General features: G+C 48.7%; 2 protein-coding genes across 5 annotated transcripts in view; one reads left to right on the forward strand and one right to left on the reverse strand.

Annotated features, from left to right (window-relative positions):
* Positions 1-9,981, reverse strand: part of LOC105276997 (tribbles homolog 2) — a 20,624-nt gene extending 10,643 nt beyond the window's left edge. Inside the window, exons 1-2 of the mRNA XM_011335097.3 lie at positions 9,492-9,981; positions 1,932-2,732 (exon numbers count right to left, since the gene is read on the reverse strand). Coding sequence (XP_011333399.1) covers positions 1,932-2,264 — 333 coding nt within the window. The 5' untranslated portion in view covers positions 2,265-2,732; positions 9,492-9,981. The remainder of the gene's footprint in view (positions 1-1,931; positions 2,733-9,491) is intronic.
* LOC105276996 (probable RNA methyltransferase CG11342) overlaps positions 7,839-22,593 on the forward strand; it is a 24,372-nt gene continuing 9,617 nt past the window's right edge. For 2 of the 4 annotated variants that reach the window (XM_026968218.1, XM_026968217.1), the window contains exons 1-2: positions 10,106-10,254; positions 10,540-10,812. The gene's annotated coding sequence lies outside the window, so the exon portion shown is untranslated. Of the gene's footprint in view, positions 8,094-8,845; positions 9,458-10,105; positions 10,255-10,539; positions 10,813-22,593 lie in introns of those variants that run through there. The other 2 variants (XM_020030908.2, XM_026968219.1) reach the window with 2 other exon arrangements.

Genomic DNA, 22,593 nt, shown 5'->3' on the forward strand with positions numbered 1-22,593 from the left:
ACCTGGCGAGGCGTTAGCGGCACGTTCACCAGCTGCGATACTTGCCAGGCGTGATACAATTTAATATACAGATACTAAATAGCGAGCATCAGTCAATGTTAATCAGTCAATGTTTCTCGGGCCAGCAGCGGGTCGACCCGAATCCGTCAACTCGCTCAAGCCTCGCGATGAATAACGCAGGTTGATCCGAAACGCGAATAACGATACGTGCTTTATTCGTTCGCGCCATTGCCCTTGAACGCTTTTACTACTAAGGGGTTAATGGCATCAGCCCAGAGCGGTGCGCTCGGGCCTCACCGCTCTCCGGGATGACTATGACCCCCATTCCCTTTTCGAAATCGCGGGCTCTCGCAAAAGCGGACACGCGGACGCGCTTGCGAAAACCCGCGTCACGCGACGCTTCTCGTGTGTAATCGTCAATTAAATTAAACGGCCGTGGCTCAAAGAAGCGATTATGAATAACGGACGCAGCCGTGATATGTGACGGATATGCGCGGGGGGCCGGCGAGGGGGGTACACGCGCACACGCATACGGGTACGAGGTGACACAGCCTTGTATTTGTTCGCGGCGCGGATGATGTAAGCGGCTCATTGTATAACGTGCGGCGATCGTAAAATGTTAATGGAAACGCGGCAGGGGGGGGGGAGGGGGGGTACATACACGCCGCGGACCTCCGCGATACGTTACATGCCGCTTATTAATCCTTTCGAGCGATTTTTATCTGGTGCCTTGCACAAAAGGGAAAGACAGGCGAAGTCCGTTCGATCGATCGCTCGTCCGGTGAATTCGAAATCGAGAGACGCGACAGGCAAATGCACGACACGGCGCATAAGCAAGGGTATACGAGTAAACGCAAGTGCACTCGATGGCAGGAAGCGGCGAATATCTGCATGCATATTTGCACATCGCGCGGATAACGAAACCCGTTTATCAGCGCAATAGCGTAATCCAAATCCAACGGCGGCGCTCGGCAACGGTTGCTCAATGGGGTACATCCGGATTACTTGGCAGAATACGTCAATCGCTAAACAGGTCTGCCTAAATTTGCACGCCCGACGAGCCTGTTGCCTTTACCGACGCGCGAGATGTTCCATTAAATTCGAGATTTTTCTGAAAGGATTTTTCTGTCGCGACAGAAATCGCTTTTTCCTTCCTCTCGATTGGGAAAGCAGATCGCGCTCTGGTGAGAGGATTAATTGGATCTTCCTCGCGGGAAGTCGTAAACCGCTCGTCGAACAAGTGCATCAAGTCGGTTACGTCGCCGTCGATCTCGCAACGAGCTTCACGGTGGCGGCTTCGATCGACCCGAACATTAGCGGACCGTTACGTCCGCGTGTGCTCCATTATATAACGCCACAGTAGTTGGATGGAAACTCGGCAGCTGCAGTGCGCCGCGGATGCATCCACGTGCGATGGTGCGCCGTCGCCGATATACCGCATTATATGGCAAAAGGTCGATCCAGGTACTGCCGCCGAACAGACCGCGCTACTTCGGCTCATTTACCGTGCTATTTAATCAACTAATCTCGTTACGTGGTCGATTGATCATAACACTAATCTTCGACTTGCTGCTACGTTTTCATCTTTTTGCCCGGTTTTGTAATGGTACCCGTAGCTAAATCTGCGCTCGAATGTGTATCCGAGAAATCTTTCAGAAAATAGGGGTGTTAGTATTCTCGTCCAAAAGTATAAACACTATCATATATTTAAAAAAAACTATACAGTCTATGACTTTTATGGACTTCTGCTACTAATACCACAAACGCAACCTGAACTTGTCCGACTATACATCCCCCATCAATAACTAAGATGTTTATCAAGATCTGCAAAGAATGTAGAAGAAACGGGCGACTGTGGGGCATCTGAACAGTCCATATCTCCTAGCCACCACGACAATATCGAGGATACGCAGGGGGACCTCGGTACTGACCTTGGCGACGAGTTGCTGACCGCTGTGCACGTCGACGCATCGATAAAGAGCGCTACCCTCGGCCGGGCCAAGAAGCAGGAATCGATCCCCCAGTATAGTCGGTCCCCCGTGGAGGTCCGTGGGCACCGATTCGCAGCTGGGAAACGCGCAGCTCGGCGGTACCACCGCGCTGCTCTCGTCGCCGGCCGGCTGCTGCTGGCGATGCTGCTGCTGCTGTTGCTGCAGCTGCTGGTGGACGACGTCCTGGCCGCCGTTGAGACCGACCGGGAACTTGCCATTGTTGCTGCGGGTCGGTACTTGCAGATGCAGTGGATGCTGCCTGGCCACTCTCATGTTGCGGTTCCTCCGTTCAAACCCGCGTGCGCGCGCGCACACAGACACACACACACACGCACGCACACGTGTATATAGCCACGTATCACGTGTACCACACAGCCGACGATTTATCACACACACGGACGCCTGTGCCGTCGTCCAACCAGCGCGCCTTTAAACGCCTCGTGAAACTGTCTCGCGCGAATCCCGGTTGCGTTTGAACGCACTTCGCGTCACCTGGATTCGGCGCGCTGGATGCTCTGATCGCGCGCCGGCATCTGACACGGAGCACGGAGATGACGGATCCCACACACGGCGGGTCCTTGGCTCCCTCTAAATCTAACGGGTTTGACTATATAGTTAGAAATATCACTTGTGCTTTCGGGGAGGTCCCGCGCAGCGTCGTCTCGCAGTCTCGCCGCGCCGGGTCCTTGGACGGAGAGAGATCTTCGTGGGTAATCAGTCGGTCGCTCTCGGGAGCTGATCCTGCAACATGGGGGAAACGAGGGCACGATTAGACGTGGGTCGCTCGCGTCGATCATTGACCTCTTCAGTTTGGGAATGCGGTTCTATGTTACTTAGGGCGCGGTGCGAACATTTACTTCGGTATCTGGGCTGCCACCTCCTCGAATTGGGAGCTGATCAACATACGCGACGACGCATTTTACAATCGCGTCGAATGCAAGCGCGATACCGGAGAAGCAGAGGGAATCGAGCGGTCGCGTTCAGCATCGGGATCGCAGCTCCGAGTGGCGGACGCGAACACCGGATCACGGTGAACCGGCGCACACTTTCACATCCTCCTCTCGCACGCGCGCCGCTACATATCCCGATATAAAAAGAAGAAAATCTTATCCCCCCCCCCCCGATAATCCGCGCAGGTGGCCCTGGCCAAAATAGCAGAAGAGGCATGGCGCACCTACACCACAATTACGCCTACGTGTCGTGAAGTTGCGCGCGCGCGACGAAGACGACGACGACAATAGTTCCGTTCGCAAAGTCCATAATATGATTCACGGACAATTTCAAAAGCCGGCGTTTCGACATTTCTGCCTCGTGCGCAATTCCTACGGTTACGGAGTCGTCTCGAGAGGGGAACGCGGACCCCGTAAGGTCAGGGATATGGCCGGGGGACAGGGACGTCGACGTGCCTCCTGCTGCCCCGGGTCAATTTCTGGCGTCTCTCCCCGATGCAAGGCAGCGTTAATCGCTCGTTCAATTCAATCGGTTCTCTTTTCTTCTTTTCGCCCTTTTTTCGTGAAGGCAAAATGTACCGGTATAGGAAAAATGAAGTAAGTGCTTTTGCGATCACTCGCGGATAAATTTGAAAGAGAGTGATGCAAATCTCTCGTGGTAGTTTCGTGAAACGATTCCGACGTGCAATATAACGCAGGGCGTAATCCGTCGTCGTGCGCGAACGATACTTTACGTAATGCACTTTGTTACACCGCGCGCGCGGGCGCGGAAACGGAGCTGAGATTGCTCGTAATGTATTCTCGTAATAAAATCCCGACGACTTTCGTCGTCGCGTTACGAAATCGCGACTGATTGCTCTCGTTCCGGGATACGAGGCTCTGCGACGGAGATGTCTACAGCCGGCACTGGAAGAAGGTAACTCGGCGACGAAGAGAATTACGTGACGGTTTTATGAATGATCGGGTGCACGGAGAAAGAGAGAGGGAGAGATTTGCGCCCTGGGACAAGTCCCCTAAAGCGCTTAACCAAGATAAATACAAGCGTTCGTTACAAATTTCTTGCAACTAAATAAAATAAAACAAATAAAATAATAAAATAAAATGGAATAATATAAAGAACTACTGAACATGATATACAATATTGTAAGCATAGTGATATTAAACTTAATTGCAATTACAATTAAAATTATTACATAGATAGAATTATATTATACATAGACCCTGCAATACACTCTACCACCTTTACACTCTCCTACCATGCTATTAAGAAAATATTTATGAAGTCTTACTTTAAAGCCTAGTACCGCCGTATCTGCAGATCTAACATCACGAGGCAGACTATTCCATAATACAACAGCCAAGCATCTAAAAGATTTCTTATAAAATTCAGCCCTGCACAGAGAAAGAGAGAGAAAGAGGCACGCACGTACGCGTGACTGGCGGCGATAATCGCGCAGAAATATTCGCGAAGGGAAATATTGCTCCGGAATTCCAGCCGAATTTACCCGCAACCGGCCTGAAATAGTAGCGGGCTGCCGATCATCCGCTCGCGCTGTGACTCACGCGAGTAATTTTATCGTAAATGTCGCCCTCCCCGCAACCCTCCCGATAAATGTCGACGACACGTCGTGATTCGCGATGTATACAAAACAACGCGGCCGAAATCCACGGGTGCAAAAAGCGAGTGTACGTGAAGAGTGCACAAAAAACTCGATGTAGGAGCGCCAAGGATGCGATCGCGCTCGTCGAAGTGTTACGTTATATCGATCGAGTCTACTGCGTCGATCGCGATTTCCGACAAAAACGCGCATCGATCAATTCCGTATTCCGAGTTTGCATAAAGTGCGGTTTCCTTCGAAGTGTCCGTGGAATAATCGAGCGAGCGATCGCGAGCGATCAGGCGCGAACGTCCGCTCGGCGCGTCGCGAGGAAAATCCGCGAGTCTCCGCACAGAGCGGAGCGGGGGGAAGACTGGATCCTTTTCGGAGATCGTGTGAATTTGCGGTAAGGTGTGGTTTATTGCACTGCAATTCGCATTTCCGTCGATTCGATCCGCGTTTTCATCGACGCGTGGGAAAGTCAGCGGAACGCCGCGGGCGCATTTTCCGCGCCGAAAAGCGCGCGGCTCAATTAGCGCCTTCGCGAGCTGCGCATTCTCATCCGCATCTGATCGTCCGGCGCCGATTCAAGATATGCAAATTTCGCACGGCCGTCCTTGAGGAAGCTCCTCGAAGCGTACAACCGGCCGTGCGCCGCGAATGTCGATTTCCATGCGGCTCCGTCACGCGACGGTTTTTCAATTTAACGAAATAATGTAGTAACCACCGCCGGATCGCGGAACCCAAGTAATCTCATCTCGTGCCCGTTAATGTCCAAATATTTCTCACGTGTGTATTCGTCTCGCGACTCTTATCGATTCGCGAGTTAACGAGAGGTCTGTTTTTTATTCATGCACTGCGGAACTGGGCAATAAGTCTGAGAAAAAATATACTTAACTCACTGTAACGTATTGCACCAGTTCAACAGTGCAGGAATAAAAAGCTGACCTAAGGAATCGCCGGTGCCGTTCGAGCGTTGCTTTCCCGAAGCGTGGAGAACGCGGGTGCATCTTCCTCGGCGTAAATTACATTAATCAATTGAGGAAAACAAGATTAGCAGCCGGTCATTGTTCTTGCTCGCGCTTGCTCTGGAGGAACGATGGGCGGGTTGGCGGTGATAATTAGCGTTTCGCCGATAACGAGCGACGAGGTCGATCTCGAAGAGCAGCGGCGTTCCACCGAGGACTAAATTACCGGTAAACGTGGCGAAACACGCCACGCCGACCTTGGACGCGCGCGAAACGAGGAATCGATTGACGATGATGATGATGATGGTGGCTCGATAGAATATCGAGAGGCAGGAAACGAGGTAGACGAAGCGTGAATTACGTGGATTGTCCGCGCGAGGCAGGCAGCTTGAGACGCATAGCTTGCAATCGACGCTTAAGATCTGGCCATCGGCGCCGTTTCTTTTCCCACTTCTCGCGAGAAGAGGAGAATGAACATTTTCTTTTTCCCTACGGCGGATATAGTCTGACAGAAAGAATTATTATAATTATTACGCTTGCAAAAGCGTTCGTATGATATTAAAATGCCATCTCCCTTCCTTCTGAATCTTTCCCATCGCTTTCAAACAGCGGGATACCGTTGATTCGTTGAGCCGAGTTCAGCCCTGCGAGTTCCTTTAATGTTTGGAACGAGTTTTCGCTGAAGAACGCTTCCGATTCATGAGCCTGCGTCTATCAGTGACCTCACGAACTTTTGCAAGCGCCCAACAATTTGCTGCACCGACCGTTTGCACAGTCTCCCCGAAATCGTCTCGGGGACTCCCTTATCACCGGTCTCCCGACATCCGCGTGACGATTAACCTTGGCAATTATCTCGGCAATCGTGCGAAGTAATTGCGATTGGGACGTTACCCAATCTCCCGGCTGCTGTTTACGAGTGCCGCGTTTCGTGCGGTATCGCGTTCGAAAATCCGTATATCATTCGCGCGGCAGATGCTGACTGCCGATATCCGGCGGGCTCTCCTCCGTTACGATATCTACGCACTTGCGCAAAAGTCGACAGCACCAACGCAATAACGAGCCTTCGTCAAGCCGAGCCGAGTCGAGTCGAGTCGGCTCGCTCCAAAGATCAGGGCTGTGCAACGCGACTCGACGGTGCCCTCCTCCTCTCCTCTCCTCATCGTCCTCGTCGCACGCGTGCGATACAAACGAGATGGCGAGTAATCGCGACACGCTTTTATCTCTGGAGGACTTTGTGAGGCGGAAAACGACTTTATCGCCAATCGCGTGGATGCCTGACGATTCTCGCGAGGTCAGCGCTGTATCGGCAGGTGAACGAGCCCCTCTTATGTGCCGGTTGATTAAAGCAAACCGCGAGATATCACGTTCCGCGATGACCCGCGGCAATATTCCGCAACTTCGACTTGGCGTAGCAGCCTCTCGCGTTTAACTAAAAATATTTCGAAAATATTAATCTCGCGTCACGTTTGTTTTTAGTGGCAGTAAATTTTTACGCGGGAAAACGTAAAATTCTAGTATCTGATGGAGAAGGGGGGTGGAGGGGAATTATTGCGACAACGTAAAAAATTCCTTCGCAAGATCGTCGCGCGAAAATCGGAGGAGCGTGCCGACCGGCGGATAAATATGGCGGACGGCACCAGTTTCGTGGCCGGTTATAATCGACGTCAGCCGGCAGGTGTGCGGACCCAGGGCACTGTCGAGGTCTCTTCGCCACCGCTCCCCTCGCGTTCCCTCAATGAAACGCGCGTACGTTCTGACGAAATCACGAGTTCGGAATTAGTAAAGTGTTGCGCTCGCCGCCGCCGTCGCCGCGCGTGTCGAAATACGCGCGCGATATACGCCGACGCGCGCGCGCGCGCGCGCGAGCACGCACACGCGGCCCGCGCCCTGTGCACGTACGTTACGGAGATACCAGATATCCTTCGGTAAGGTCAAAATGGCGGAGAGTTCCACGATTGTCGCGCGCGCGCGCTCGCGCGACGACGACGGCGGCGGCGATGTTGCGAGCGCCGTTCGCATTAATAGCGCGCGCGCAACCGAGCGTGACGCAAGCTCGCGAAACAAATTGCCTAATGCCGCGTCGTTCGCCGCGCCGCTACCGATTCCGTCCACGGGAATCGGCCGGCACCGGTCGGAAATTTGGGAGCCGAGCGGTTTCGGAGGTTGAGGTTTTCGCGCGAGTTTCCTCCTCTCTCTCCTCGCTTCCTTCCGTCGTCCGCCCGCTCCGATCCGCGCGGATCGCCGCGCGCCGTTAGCCCCGCGGAGCTCGATTTCCGGTGTCGGGGATCGAGGAATCGCGAGGGCAGTCGCGGTCGCCGTCGCGTCTCGCCTCCTTTGTCGGGCGCGAACAAAGAGACTATTCTCGACTCGGTGCGTCTCATCGTCGATGTTACTCGCAGCGTAAACTCGCCGATATCGCGTCGCCGCCGGCGTCGCGCCGCGCGATTCGTCCGACGTACATACACGCGGTTATTCCGTGCGAAATTACGACAGTGCGCGCCGAATCGATGGGAATAAATCGGAGGGACGGGAAGATCGAATGGTCGAATATCGCGACATACTCGCGCGATACGAGGCTATTCTTAGGTGACCTTAAAACGAGTTAAAAACCAGCTCCGTCTTTAAACTGGTTTCGAACCTTGCGGATTCTTCCGAGGCGATCTGAGAAGCTCGACAGAAGCTCGATAGAAGAGTCGTCCCTCTCTCTCTCTCTCTCTCTCTTAATAAAACTGGGAAACCATTTCCAAGCAGATATCGCTGACGAATAAGTGCAAATAGTGCGGAGTCGAGCGAGATTCCTTCGCCGTGAGTCTTGCAAATGTTTCCTGGATGACACCCGGTCGGTTTTATCGCGAAAGAATCACGATCGAAATCTGCGGAATCATTAAAAGATACGGAGGTGACGCCGTTGTTTAGCGTGCTCGACACGCGCGACTACTTCACGCCTCACGGTCGACATCCCGAGTCGGATGGAAGAAAAGAGTCTGAAGCGTGGCGCGAGAGTTGCCGCCGAAGTCTGAGGCGAACTTAACTGGCTTCGATTAGCTCCGCGGAAGCGCCGTGTTCAATTAACCGTGGTTAAGAGTAACCGGCCCCATGATAAGGAACGAACTCTAAATGAAAGAAAATACTACTTAAGGTTAAAGAAAAGTTAATACGAATTTATATTACGAATTTTTGTGTATTTAATTTTTATGGAATCTGACTATGGAGGTTAGAGATACGAGGAAGCGTCGACAGTGGAATCGTGAAGATGTGGCGAAGGCTGTGGCAGCAGTATTTTTATAAAACTATCTAATAAAGATTTAATTGCAATACTGATGTATTTTGCACTTTTAACACCGATTTCTCGAAGTATCTTATATTAGGAGCACACTTTCTCGATCCCGCGTAAAGCTCTTTTTTCAAAATTTTCTACCCCTAGCCTTTCCAGCCAGGAACCGCAGCTCCATCGAGAACGCGAGTCGCAATTCCGACAAGGTTAAGTTCCGATGCGCTTCGCGGGCAAGCGACCAAGTGGCGAAAGAGACGCGTCGCGCAACGGCGACGCGTAAGACGCGTTTTACGTCCGCCGAGGAGTCGGGGAGTGCGATCGCCTCGTTCCGAGGGGAACTTAATAAAACCACGGTCAGGTCAGACCTCTCGTCGGTTGTCGCAATCGCCGGAGGCGACGTCGCGATAATAGCGTCGATGCAATAAGCACTGCACTTTGCACTGGAGTCGCGCGACGCGTTGCGTACGCGCGGCGACCGGCGGCGACAACGCGTGTACGAGCACGGCGGTCACTCGAGGGGTGTCGCGATACCGTTTCCACCCCGTGGCGAGTGGTTCCCGCACTTCCGCGGTCGATAGCGCCGTTCCCTGCGAGTCGGGCGACAGAGAGCGGGTGCACGCGCGCTCGATTGCCAGGGAGAACCCTCGGTCGCTTCCTCGCGAGGTGCGTTGTCGGGGTGGGTAGATCGACGACGCGGGGGTTGAATTTACCTTCGTGTTTTTCCTCTCGTCGTGTCGCCGTACGTCGTTCCTGAATCGGTGGGTGGGTGGTTAAGACGATTGGACGTCCGCGGGCGGCACCGCGTCGCCGAGGTACGATCGAGAGCGGTTGCTTGCCAGCGATCGTGCCTCGTCGGAGTTCTCTTCCGCCGTTGCTTCCTTTTCTTCTTCCTCACTCGCTCGTGATCGGCTTCCTCTCGTCGAATTACGAACGCGATGGTCGTCGTCCCGCTTCCGAGCGAAACGACCGAGAACTTGGAGCGTCGCGACGGACTCTCGGGTGTCGGACACCGCGGAGAGGATGTGAGAGGGAATGAGAGCGCGCGCGCGTACGCGAGAGGAGAGACTCGTGGTATCCGCGCGACGGACGGTCCAACGTTTCGGGCCGGCCCACCGCTCAGAAACGACGGCGGCAGCAGGACGAGCGAGCGCGGACCAACGGTGCCATTGTGCAGCTGACGACTGCGAGCTCGCGGACGAGCGAACGCGGACGTAACCGTCCAGGCGCGCGGCGCTTCGGGCGTCTTCGTTCGCGCTCGCCGCCGACGGAGGGACACGGACGCGCGCGTTCGGTTAATCTCGGCCGCCCCGGCAGTTCCGGCGAGGCCGCTCGAGGGGCCCGCTTTTTCGCGACGGTTACGATTTAACCTTATCCGGTATCGCCGCGCGAACCGACGTTGCATGCACGCGGAACAATAAGCTCTCCTTAAACCGAACGATTATTTGCGCGCGTGACGTTCTAGCCGGAATAAAGGTAGTGCACGTAAACGCAAATCTACGCTTCAGCACAGTAGTAAAAGCGCTACTTCGATTGTTTTGAAATCTTCTTTCGGTCTCGCTCGACTGGTTTCACACTATTGCATATTACAGTCCTAAAGTTATTAGAAAATTGAGACAATTCAAAATAATCGCGATTGATTTCAGCTCCTTAGCAATGACTCTTCGAGATATTTCGCAGCAGACATTTTTTTCCCTTTCCCCAGCGGGCTCCGAAACCGTTGAGGTATGCAGTCACCTGAGGTTAGCTTCCATCTTCCAGGTGCTCCTCGATAATCGATCCCTCATCGTCACGCTTCGAGGAGGTCAACGATACCCGCACGGCGAGATGAAAGGGGACGCTCCTTGAGTCCGTGAACACGTACGACGCCGCATCGTGACACGCTGCCGCCGTGTGACACGTGCCACGATCACGCATGCGGATGATCGTCCCCGTTGTGCCCGGATTCGGAGAGCGGCTCGTTAAATTCGCCGCGGGAGAGTCGGCGTTCACGGAAGCGGACGGACGACCGTTAAATTACACGCCGGCATCGAGGTAAGACGTACACGCGTGTCCGAGAAAGTAACGCGGCGATTCGCGATCGGAAACCGTGAATCGGACGATTGCGGGGCTCCGGAGGTGCGCGAGGCGCTACTGGCCGCGCTGATAAGTCTACGTGGACTCGCCGAGCGACTGACACGCGGTCGTATCGAGCTTATCAGTTGCACACAGGGTGTTTCGAAGTGCCGCCTGTATTTCAATGGTACAACTGCGTTACATGATTCTCTAGCATAATCGCTGCCTCGGAATCGCTCCGGAAAGACTTAGAGGAAAGTCCCCGATTATGAGATACCATATCGATTTTGCCGAATGTAAGGAAATCTATGGGCAGAATTTAAAAATGTGATACGTTATCTTGAAGAGAATTTAATAAGCTTTAGGTTGGTAAAATGAAAAATCTAATTTAAATATTATTTTTTCCGAAAATTAAACAAATTTTGACAAAAGAGCTTTACGCAGGATCGAGAAAGTGTGCTCCTAATATAAGATACTTCGAGAAATCGGTGTTAAAAGCGCAAAATACATCAGTATTGCAATTAAATCTTTATTAGATAGTTTTATAAAAATACTGCTGCCACAGCCTTCGCCAAATCTTCACGATTCCACTGTCGACGCTTCCTCGTATCTCTAACCTCCATAGTCAGATTCTATAAAAATTAAATACACAAAAATTCGTAATATAAATTCGTATTAACTTTTCTCTAACCTTAAGTAGTATTTTCTTTCTTTTTATTACACTACATAATCTTCATATTCGAGCAATAATTATCTCATATTAAGAGTACCCTGAATATCTCATTATACGAGCCACGCGCCTAGCGGTTCCGCGATCATGAAATCTAACCTCTACAATTAAGCAATTCAACAAATTGCGTATTTTCCTGTTACTATGATTCTACTCTATCATTGCATATTGAATTTATTGCAAACCATTTCCTTATTATATAATAAACAAGGTTTAAAGACTTACCTCGAGTTCCTTTGACATGTTCACAATTTCACAAATCTTTTCTTGCAAAGGCTAAACGCAATAACGAACAATGAATTTTTCACTAAATACATTTTACACCAAGAGTAATAAGTTCATGGTGGAACTAACAAATGGTGCTCACTAGTTTAGCAGAAACCCCATTATCTCATATTGGGAGCATATCTCACAATAGGGGATTCTCCTCTATGCATTTCACGCTAGCTGCAGTTGTCATATTCCAGCGCGTGGTATCCGTTACCATGTCAACGTGTTTGATGCAGATGACTTTATAAGATTCGTACTCGCTCGTAGGGAGCACTTTTTTACAATTCACTGATCTTCGTGATTTAAAATGCATTTGGAGTGTTTGAATGTTTTGAATCACAAATTTCGGAGAGCCAGCTGGATTCGGCGTGTCGCTCAGATATCTTGAAAAACATTTCGACGCGTGATCGGCGCGAGATATTATGGAGAATTGTCCGCCGCGCGACGCAAATGCGCCCTTGACCTACCTTAACGCTCCTCGCTGCGCGCGGGGGGGGGGGCGCGCTTTAAACAATTGAGCGCATAAGGGCACACGTAGCTTCACCCACGTTCGACCGTGACGGGTCTCTTACTCGACTTACCGTTCACACTTTTTCCCGACTCTAGTCACGACGCTGCTTAAAAGCGGCCAGGAGTAAGAATAAAGTGACAAAGTAAACGTCCACGTGTAATTACGCTGGATGTGTAAACCAAACAGGATCCAAGTTTCGTGCACGTGCGGGATTGCATCACGGTTTAAATTCGGAGAATTGCAACGTTCGAATCCGTTTCCCGAAACGCGCGTAAATTAGCGCCTGATGTCGGTGTTGGTGCGTGCGCGCAACCCTCAACATGTCCCAGGGTGCACATGCACGCAGCAGAGTATATCGGCTCCGGGGATACGTGTGTACAGCCACGTACACGTACGCGTCCGGGCGAGAGAGAAAGAGAAAGAAAGAGAGAGGAGAGATAAGGCCGCGATTGCGTGGCTTTGGATCACGCTCGAGTCGGGCCGGGCCCTCGGCGGCGTTACCAAACGCACGCCTCGCACGTTCCCGACACCGGATATTGGTCAACCCGGCCACCTTTTTTTTAATCCCGCTCCATTCCGCTTACGTGGGTGCTGGGCGCGATCATCAGCCGGCGCGAGACGGAGCAGGCGCGATACAGCGACACGAGGGAGGAGGATTATGGCGATCGATACCTCGACGAGGACGCGCGCGGAACCGCCGCGTAGCTTGTTGCAATGCGACGGCGGTCTTGCGAGAGACGGAGAACGAGCAGGGAGAAAGAGCGAGAGGAACCTCTGGAAAGGCCGCGCGATTCGCGCGCACCCGTTATCGCCGACGCCGATTTCGACAGCGGACCTCGCCGCGAGCGTTATCGCCGGCGGTGTTTGCAAACAGTGCGACCAATAAAAATAAAAATACAAAAAAATAGTTGGCGATATCGCGCCGCCAGGCGCATTCGATCAGGATGTATCCGCTCTTATCCGGATCCGGATCGGGAAATTTAATCGCCGGCGTTCTTTATCCCCGCTCGATTACGGTAATAATCCGCCGCGGCGATTAATAATCCGAAGCGGTGAGCTGCGATCGCGCGATTCTTAGGTCTTTCTCAGATACACACGAGGGAACGTGATGTATTATTACGCGTACACGTACACGCGCACGCGATGAAGCTCAATGGATTAATGCACGTCCACTTGATAAGATGCGAAAATATTTGCTTCGCTTGGCTCGACGATCCTGACCTACGATAACGGAAGCGCGAAATGTCAACGGAATTCTTATTGTCTTTGGTAGTCTCATGGACAATAGAGATGATCGGCGACGTTCATGTATAAAAAAAAATGTTCACGTGCAAACAACAATAATCCGTGGATCACGATGTCGCCTCGTGTTCGGAACATGTCGCCGAAATTATCGCTGAGCGGCCATCCGCATAACTGGTTCCGTTTTATATTTTTTCTCGTCCTCGGGCGCGCGCAGTGACGCAACCGCGGCATCCTTCGCCGATATTTTCAGCGAGATTTCTCGATATCTTTCTTGATACTTGCTGTCATTCTTGCTGATATTTCGTCATACGGCATATTGGTCGCCGGTTGATTCTGGGCGCGCCGCCGATTGACGGTTCATTGATTAAACGGCTCGCATTATCGGGCGAAATTTAGAAGCGGATCTCGAGCCTGGTAAACAGTCGCGCAATTAACACGCGTCTTTTTTCTCCTCTCTTTGCTTTCCGATCGAATGTGTATCTTGGTGAATTTATTTGCTCGCGATTGCGCGTATCTCGATTGGTTACGCAGCACCCGAAAATCTCGCGTTTGCCCGCGATATTTGCATTAGCGTCCGCTTCAACGAGGACTTTTTGCGTTGCCGCCCCGTTAACGCGCTATTTATAGTCGCCTAGCGCGGGTATCAACGGATAACTCGCCTCGGAGAACGTGTTTCTCTGAAAAGGAATCGGTTCCAGATTCGTCGTTAACACAAAAGACGACCGGCGCGGCGGACGTTCTACCGAAGGATTCTGATTATCAATTCGCGTGTCCAACGACTTCCGGTGCGTCACGTCGTTCTGGACTCTCCTCAAATAGATCCTTGGTCGCCGATCGATAATGTGTTAATACCATACGGGAATATATAACGTTACAGATGATTCATTCCTTCGTCGAACTTTTCTTTGTTCCATACGTGGTACGACATGCGACAGTACATTGCGTGGCACCAACATCTGGTTTCACCATACATTTGTACGTGATGAAACCACATAAATCATGTCAGATAAAAGTAGACGATAGAATCTATTAATCGAAGAGACGCAGAGTGATTAGTAGTACATTTCAGAAAGCAATATATTTGTGTAATTGCAAAGAGTTGATTAGTTATCAAAGATATTTCTTATTTATTCGAAAACTACGACATGAAATGCAGTGGCACTGTTTCGCAAGTAGTCTTGTAATGATCTATATTAGCGTTATCGTCTGTGTAGTGCTACGAATTTTCGTTAACGAGTGAGATAGCGGATGTTATCACGCTCGCTATCACGCGATTGCAACACTCTTCGATTTTTACCTGGTACCTACTTCTGCGTCATTATTACGGATGAATTAGTCATCGAAAAATATGCGAAATTCACCGTGATGAATGGAAAACAATAGAGGACCAACCAAGGAATGCAGAGATCCTTTCGCACCTGTTGCACTATTGTCGTGCACTGAATATTCTCGCGTTGAGTACCTTGGAACTCTCTCGATGATAGGCTGCTACTGATACTGATTTAATTTGAAATTTGTGGAATGGGATTGAATTCAATTAAGAGAAGCAGTAAATAAAATGTTCTTATGTATATGTGTGTGTGTGTACGATACATATTTAATTGCGTTTAAGTTAAATTGCAGATTAGCCAAAGAATTTGAGATTGAGAGAATAGTTGGCTTTGCGGCCCAACAAGTGACTTCTCTTTATTGTGTGACAAAGCTAAATTGAAGAATATGAGAAATTAGAAAAAAGATGTGAATAAAACGAGAAATCAGCTGTTGCGAAATATTTCACGTTTCAAGGGCGCAAACTATTTTTTGCTGAAGCTTCTGGATGAGACGGATGAGACGAAGGAAGAGATGCGTCATTTTTAACAGAAGTTTACTTTATCTCTTCCGCTCTTCTAGATACACGTGATATAAATGCTGGAATCTTGCATCTTGTATCGTTTTGCCATCTTAAGATTTATTTTGCAAAAGTTTCTCATCAATTTTAGCCTTTCAGTTAGCAGCGGAATTATTTTTATCGAAAAAGGAATTAATGATGAGGATACACGTTATTCTTACTAAGTTACGTCACATAAATAGGATGTAGAAACGTTAAAGCGCGTGATGAGACAGTGTCGATGATGTAAATATCATGTCAAATTAATGTAAATGAGAAAGCTGTTCTTCATTTTGGAGTGACGACAACTTGATGCTTCGCGAATTCAGAATTCATATGACCAACCGTCCATCGACACTCAACGTTCACCAATGCAATTGCAAAAAGAGAAATCATTTTGTTTATGTCGGCGAGAAAAACACTTGCGCGATAAACTCGATTATTTCGGTGTAATATGTAACTGCAGACATAACGTACTCACAATGTTAAGCGGACGATCATTTTTGCCTGCTTTTTCAAATTAAATACATTTTATATAAAATTTTATACGTGCAATGCAATTTCGTAATTTAATATTTCCTCACGATGCAGTTATCGATTAGCACCTTCTTGCATGATCCTTCGAGAGAAGGATCAATCTGGCTGTCGGAAAATTATAGTATCAATCCACTTACTTGACGCATCGTTATCCGACTTTACCTCGCACGCTATTTGCACGTCACTCGCGGAAAGACGAATCGCGCAATGGACTTTCCGTAATCTCGTCTTTTCACCGGAGAGCGCTGATTGCGATGATCTAAGCTTTTTCGTGCAAGCATCGCCTTTTGTGAATCGCGCGTGCACCGTCACGCTGTCTTCATAATATGTTGCACGATTTAATGTAACTTTCCATTACGGCACAGTCCAGCGATTTCGTGATGTGCAATAAATAGTAGCGGGGAAATGCAATCGTACAAAATTGTCCCATTTCACGTAGCCGCTCGTGAAACTATCGTTTCGCCAAGAAACCGGATGTCGATAATCATGAGCGATTGTTACTCATCGCTTCTTGTGTACAGTTTAACCGGCCGATCATTATAGTTTAACCGTACCGTTTCTGCGAAACCGTACCATTATTGGTGATTCAAGCAATATTCGCCCTTTTTCGAATGATCGATCGATCGTTTTATGTAACACAACAATAATATATAATAGCATTGATTGTAATCCCTTTATCTTATTAGCTTTACTCATGATAGCTTCGCAATACAAGTAACTAAAACTGTGTGTTATTTATACTTTTGCGAGATATATATCGGTTGCATTCGTACTAATAAAGTATCCTTTTGATCTTTTTATTATCATGAGATGTACGATCACTCGACCTTCTTCTCAGGAATAATTATTTCATCGTTTTTATAAATTCTCGTCTTTGCGCGAGTTAAGCATTGTTGCACGAGTGTGCGCCAGTGGAAACCAGTTACGCGACAAAGATTTGTTGGACTTGTATTTTTGAAAATTGCACAATATCGTGTGGAAAACGGTATCGGGAATTGCCGCTGTCGCCGATGCGGATATGTGCACACATGCTGCCAGCGACTGTTATCTGTCCCCGATATGAGAGCTCCTCGTCTGCGCTACAAACAGGAACTGACACACGGAAGTCGCAGTCCGCCGACACAAAATTATGTGCTACTTCCTGCGATAGAGAAGCCTTCTATCTTCGTTTACGAGAATATCGCCGAGATGTCGGTCTTCATTCATTATTCAACCTGCCGGTTGGGAAACCGACGAAATGGACAAGAATCGCCTGGATTGCCTGGAGACGCAGAATTTCTCGCGTCGATTAATTTCGCAGATCGATTCGCGTTTCGAAAGGCGAGTGCCGCCTCTAAATAAATTACACGACTCGCTTCTTCAGTTGATTTTGACTGACACCCACCTTGACATTAATTTAATTGAACGTTTAACAGCTTCTGTCGGAAGGTGGAATTCTTGCGACACGCGCAAAGTAAAGTAGATTTAACTTGCGATTTTACATTGATAGATCTGCAGCTGATACAATACAGCTGGTCCTAAATACACGAGCCCTTCACCGATATATGATATGCTTTATTACGGTACACGCGCACCTCGATTTTAAAGCAGATCTGGAAATCGGATTTCTACTTGCGCTTGCTTGCTTCGTAAAAAAGTAGCAAAGACGCGTATTGCGATCTGAGGTCGAAATCTCTGAATCTTCCCAGCCACGACCTCGGTCGGGGTACCGGCGACGATGGTGATTGCGAAATCCGGCAATGAAGTTAATCGGCAACGGTCATTCACCATGATACCCGTGAGCTTCCTGGTGAAGGACACGACGCATCGAGATACAAGCAAATTGGCCTTCGCGACAACCTTGTCCTTCGTGGAACATGTTGATTTCGCCAAATTAACGAAATCTGGTTCGATGCTGGAGCGTGACAAGCTTCAGAAGAAAACTCCAAGAAAATCATGAAAGCATTTCGCGTTATATTACCACGAATAATTAATTGCAAGAGTATTATAAATTTTGTAAGATCGCATTACGCTGTTTCTCGCAGGGCGAGTCCGGACTCGCCGTGGAACGCGCGATTTGCGCGCAGGATCTGTCTGTCCGCCTGCCTACGCGCTGCGCTTTCCGCACCGCGTGCAAGGATATCGGTCTAAAGTCCGGGACGAGGAACCGACGAAAAATTCCTGAACCGGTTCGAGCGTGCCGGCTGTTTCGTTTTATACCTCGGATGCCTCGCGAAGGGAGAAGGGAGGAAGAGAGGGAAGAAAAATCAGCCCGGAGATGAGACCAAGGCGCGTCCAGCCCTCATCCTGCAAATTGTGCTGGTTCCCGAGGAAGACTGGCGAGAGAAGAGGATGTTACGGATCCTCCTACACGCGCGCGGAAACGGCATAATGGAAGGAAGTGCTGTAGAAAGGAGATAACCGAGTTGCACGAGGGGAATGCAGGCTTGTCTCGTCCGTCGAACGTATTCTGAAAACCGGAAACGGTGTGCCACGTTCGCGGAACACGAGACGAGACGAGCGTGGCGACAAGCGTAATTTTGAAGTGTTTTCCCAGCCGGAGAGGTGTAATTGCACTTGATTGCTATATTTAGCGGGGCTCAGACATGGAACAGACAGAAGGCGCTCCGGAAATCTACATGTCTGTTGAGAACGTTTCTGCTCAAAATTCGTAGATCCCTTCGTAATTCTCCTCGTAAGAAGATGCAAAACGCACAACAGATTCTCCAAGCATCTACCTCGCGTTTCTCTCGCAAACGTAAAGACAAAAAAATCGTGAACGAGTAATTACCGGGAATGCTTTAAGGGGGGAATCTGCTTTAGAACGTTGAAAATAAGGTATAATTTTACGAATTTTTTTTTGGAGAAACTATACAGCGGATCATTATAAAACTTTGATGCATTTATTAGTACATGTTTAAAGATAAAAAAAATTATTTTTTTATTTGAATATATCGCCTGTAGAGGTCGTCCTGGAGGCATCTTAGTGCAGCCGGCATTGCAAATTGGTGAGCATTCTCCCGCCTCCAAATTTCATCCAAACTGAAAAATTGAAATATTTTCTCGTTATTTATGAATTCCCATCGATGAACCTTTAATATTCATAAAAACATTAAGTTAAACAATTACTTTTGCATGAAAAAGTTCAACAACTTTGCCTAAAAATCGTACTTTTGTGTTCTAAGCTCCACCATTTTGGCACTTTTCAACATTTTTCTTCTCTCTTTGGTTCATCGACGATGGGAATTCATAAATAACGAGAAGATATTTCAATTTTTCAGTTTAGACGAAATTTGGAGGCAGGAGAATGCTCACCAATTTGCAATGCCGGCGACGCGGCTGCACTAAGATTTCTCCAGGACGACCTCTACAGGCGATATATTCAAATCAAAAAATAATTTTTTTTATCTTTAAACATGTACTAATAAATGCATCAAAGTTTTATAATGATCCGCTGTATAGTTTCTCCAAAAACAATTCGTAAAATATACCTTATTTTCAGCGTTCTAAAGCAGGCTCCCCCCTTAACGTGCTAGTTAGAAAAATCGAAGAATCGGACGTGCAGACGAAACACTCTCTGAACCTTACGTCAGCGATGTGGTAACATCGTCAGTTTAAATTAGTAATTAGTCTTATCCACGACATTGGTTCAAATCTCTGTCACGCGATTTATCTCGGCGGTCGTTGTCTTTATTACGGCGCATTAGAATCGCCGCCTCGTCTTGCTCCTTTGCGCGGTTTCCGCGTGCATTTTCCATGCGATCGTGGCGAGATTAACAACCAGCCAATGACGGAAAGCGGATTTGTCGTTCTCCTCAAGAGCATTCTCTCACGTCCGGCCCGCCGAGACAGCTGTTCAACAAAATGTACGAGGATACACGGGCATTACAGGCGCCCCAGGATATCCTTCTCTGTCCTTCATGATTTTTGGTGAGTCTTTACCTGACCGTCTGCCGATCCCTTGCGTCTCGCACGGTCGACATCCCGCTGCGTCTCTTCCGCACACGCGAACACAGAGAGAAAGAGAGAGAGAGAGAGGGGCACGACTGACTAATTCGAAGCGAGATGAGCACAAAGCGCCAAACAGTACAATTAAATATAGGCACAGGATGCGGTTAATAAAGCGGGACACGCGAGTGAAAAGATGCAGTTTATTTTCGGTTGCGGTCGTATTATCGCCGTGCTTTTATCTTCGTGAGAGTCTTCGTACGCGCCTAATTCGTCCGGCGGCCGATTCAAGAAAAAGAAAGGCCGAGGTGCGCGGGATGATGCATGCGGGTGATCGAGTAGAACGCCCCGGGGAAACTCGGGCACACTCCCCCGTTCTACTTCCGGTCACTTCCGCGCATTTCGTCGCACGCCCGTGAGACTCGCTCGCGTGACTGCGGTCAATTTTCTGGGACCGGTATCGAGAAATCGTAAACGGTGGAAAACGCACGGCGCGCTTAATTATATGCGGGTGCGAGCGCCCGGAGCGCTTTAAATCCGCCTTCTCGCTGTCTAATCCGCGACGGTGAAAGGCGGGAATGCATCGAATATGCATGCGCGAATTCGTTTTCTTTCAGCGATCAGCCGGGGGACCGGGAGACCGCGAAACCGCTGCGCGGAATAACGCGCTGGCTAAATCTAATTAATGCAAATTACGCCAGGCGTGAGGCGATACCCAACGTTCCGCGCCGGCTACGTGCGGATACCACGCGGATAACGTATGCAATTGTCAATCCGCTCGCATACTTCAGGATGAATTACGTGCAACGTTCTGCAACAACGTGTCGCCGAGGTGTACACGGGCACGTTCCCTGCACACGAGGTTCTCGAAAAAATGTATTTGTGTCTCCAGTAACGATGGAAATTTATGCAAGTACCTCTTTGTGCAGCAGTCGTGCGCTATATTTACCCCGGAAATGACGTCCACGCCTTGCCTCTTGTTCTGTTCGCTCAAGGTAGATTCTGCTCTCTTCTTCTTCCTTCTCTAGACGATACAAACAACGATATGTTCTCTTATAGAGATTACTAGAGACTAGGGCAGGGCTGCGTTCGCTTCTCTATCCTGAAAGCTCGGCGACTGCAGCATTCCACCTGCATGATTAACGGTGCAACAGCGCACGATGACCTCAGCGACGTCACGGCCACGCTTCCCCACACAAAAAAGGGGATGACATATCGAAATGAGTGTGACGTACCCCGTGTGGTATCGGATTTACACGTACACGATGAGGTCCATGCGTGGGTATTGATCGAAGTGCCACGTAGAGCAATAAATAACGTTTACGTAAACACGTATCGGCGCATATTCCGCACGTATAGACGTACTGTGGCAAGCAAAGTGCGTGATTGCGTCAGCGCACGCAGCTACCGCAAAATCTGGGCACTCTAAGGAGCGCTTTGGTCGTTTCAGGTATCTCGATTGCACGTTCGGATGCGTGGAGAAATATCGGGCTGATAAGATGCTTCTCGAATGCTCACGAGAAGCCGTGGAACTGATCTCGTTCCTAATCGATGTTGCACTTCGAACATTCGAAGATAAAACAAGAGCAAAATTGATGGAACAATAGGCGCCTACGATAGCCAGAAAAATGTCACGTTCTGTGCGCGTTTTGTTTAGTATCCGTCATTTAATGCGCTCTCCGAATGATTCTTCCTTCTGCCGCACTTGGACCATCCTCGTTTACATAGAGGAAAGTCCCCGATTATGAGATACCATATCGATTTTGCCGAATGTAAGGAAATCTATAGGCAGAATTTAAAAATGTAATACGTTATCTTGAAGAGAATTTAATAAGCTTTAGGTTGGTAAAATGAAAAATCTAATTTAAATATTATTTTTTCCGAAAATTAAACAAATTTTGAAAAAAGAGCTTTACGCAGGATCGAGAAAGTGTGCTCCTAATATAAGATACTTCGAGAAATCGGTGTTAAAAGCGCAAAATACATCAGTATTGCAATTTAAATCTTTATTAGATAGTTTTATAAAAATACTGCTGCCACAGCCTTCGCCAAATCTTCACGATTCCACTGTCGACGCTTCCTCGTATCTCTAACCTCCATAGTCAGATTCTATAAAAATTAAATACACAAAACTTCGTAATATAAATTCATATTAACTTTTCTCTAACCTTAAGTAGTATTTTCTTTCATTTTATTACACTACATAATCTTCATATTCGAGCAATAATTATCTCATATTAAGAGTACCCTGAATATCTCATTATACGAGCCACACGCCTAGCGGTTCCGCGATCATGAAATCTAACCTCTACAATTAAGCAATTCAACAAATTGCGTATTTTTCTGTTACTATGATTCTACTCTATCATTGCATACTGAATTTATTGCAAACCATTTCCTTATTATATAATAAACAAGGTTTAAAGACTTACCTCGAGTTCCTTTGACATGTTCACAATTTCACAAATCTTTTCTTGCAAAGGCTAAACGCAATAACGAACAATGAATTTTTCACTAAATACATTTTACACCAAGAGTAATAAGTTCATGGTGGAACTAACAGATGGTGCTCACTAGTTTAGCAGAAACCCCATTATCTCATATTGGGAGCATATCTCACAATAGGGGATTCTCCTCTAATATTTTCCCCTCGTGATCCGGATTCGCGCGTTG

This window comes from Ooceraea biroi, chromosome 3, assembly GCF_003672135.1.
Source record: "Ooceraea biroi isolate clonal line C1 chromosome 3, Obir_v5.4, whole genome shotgun sequence".
Lineage (NCBI taxonomy): Eukaryota > Metazoa > Arthropoda > Insecta > Hymenoptera > Formicidae > Ooceraea > Ooceraea biroi.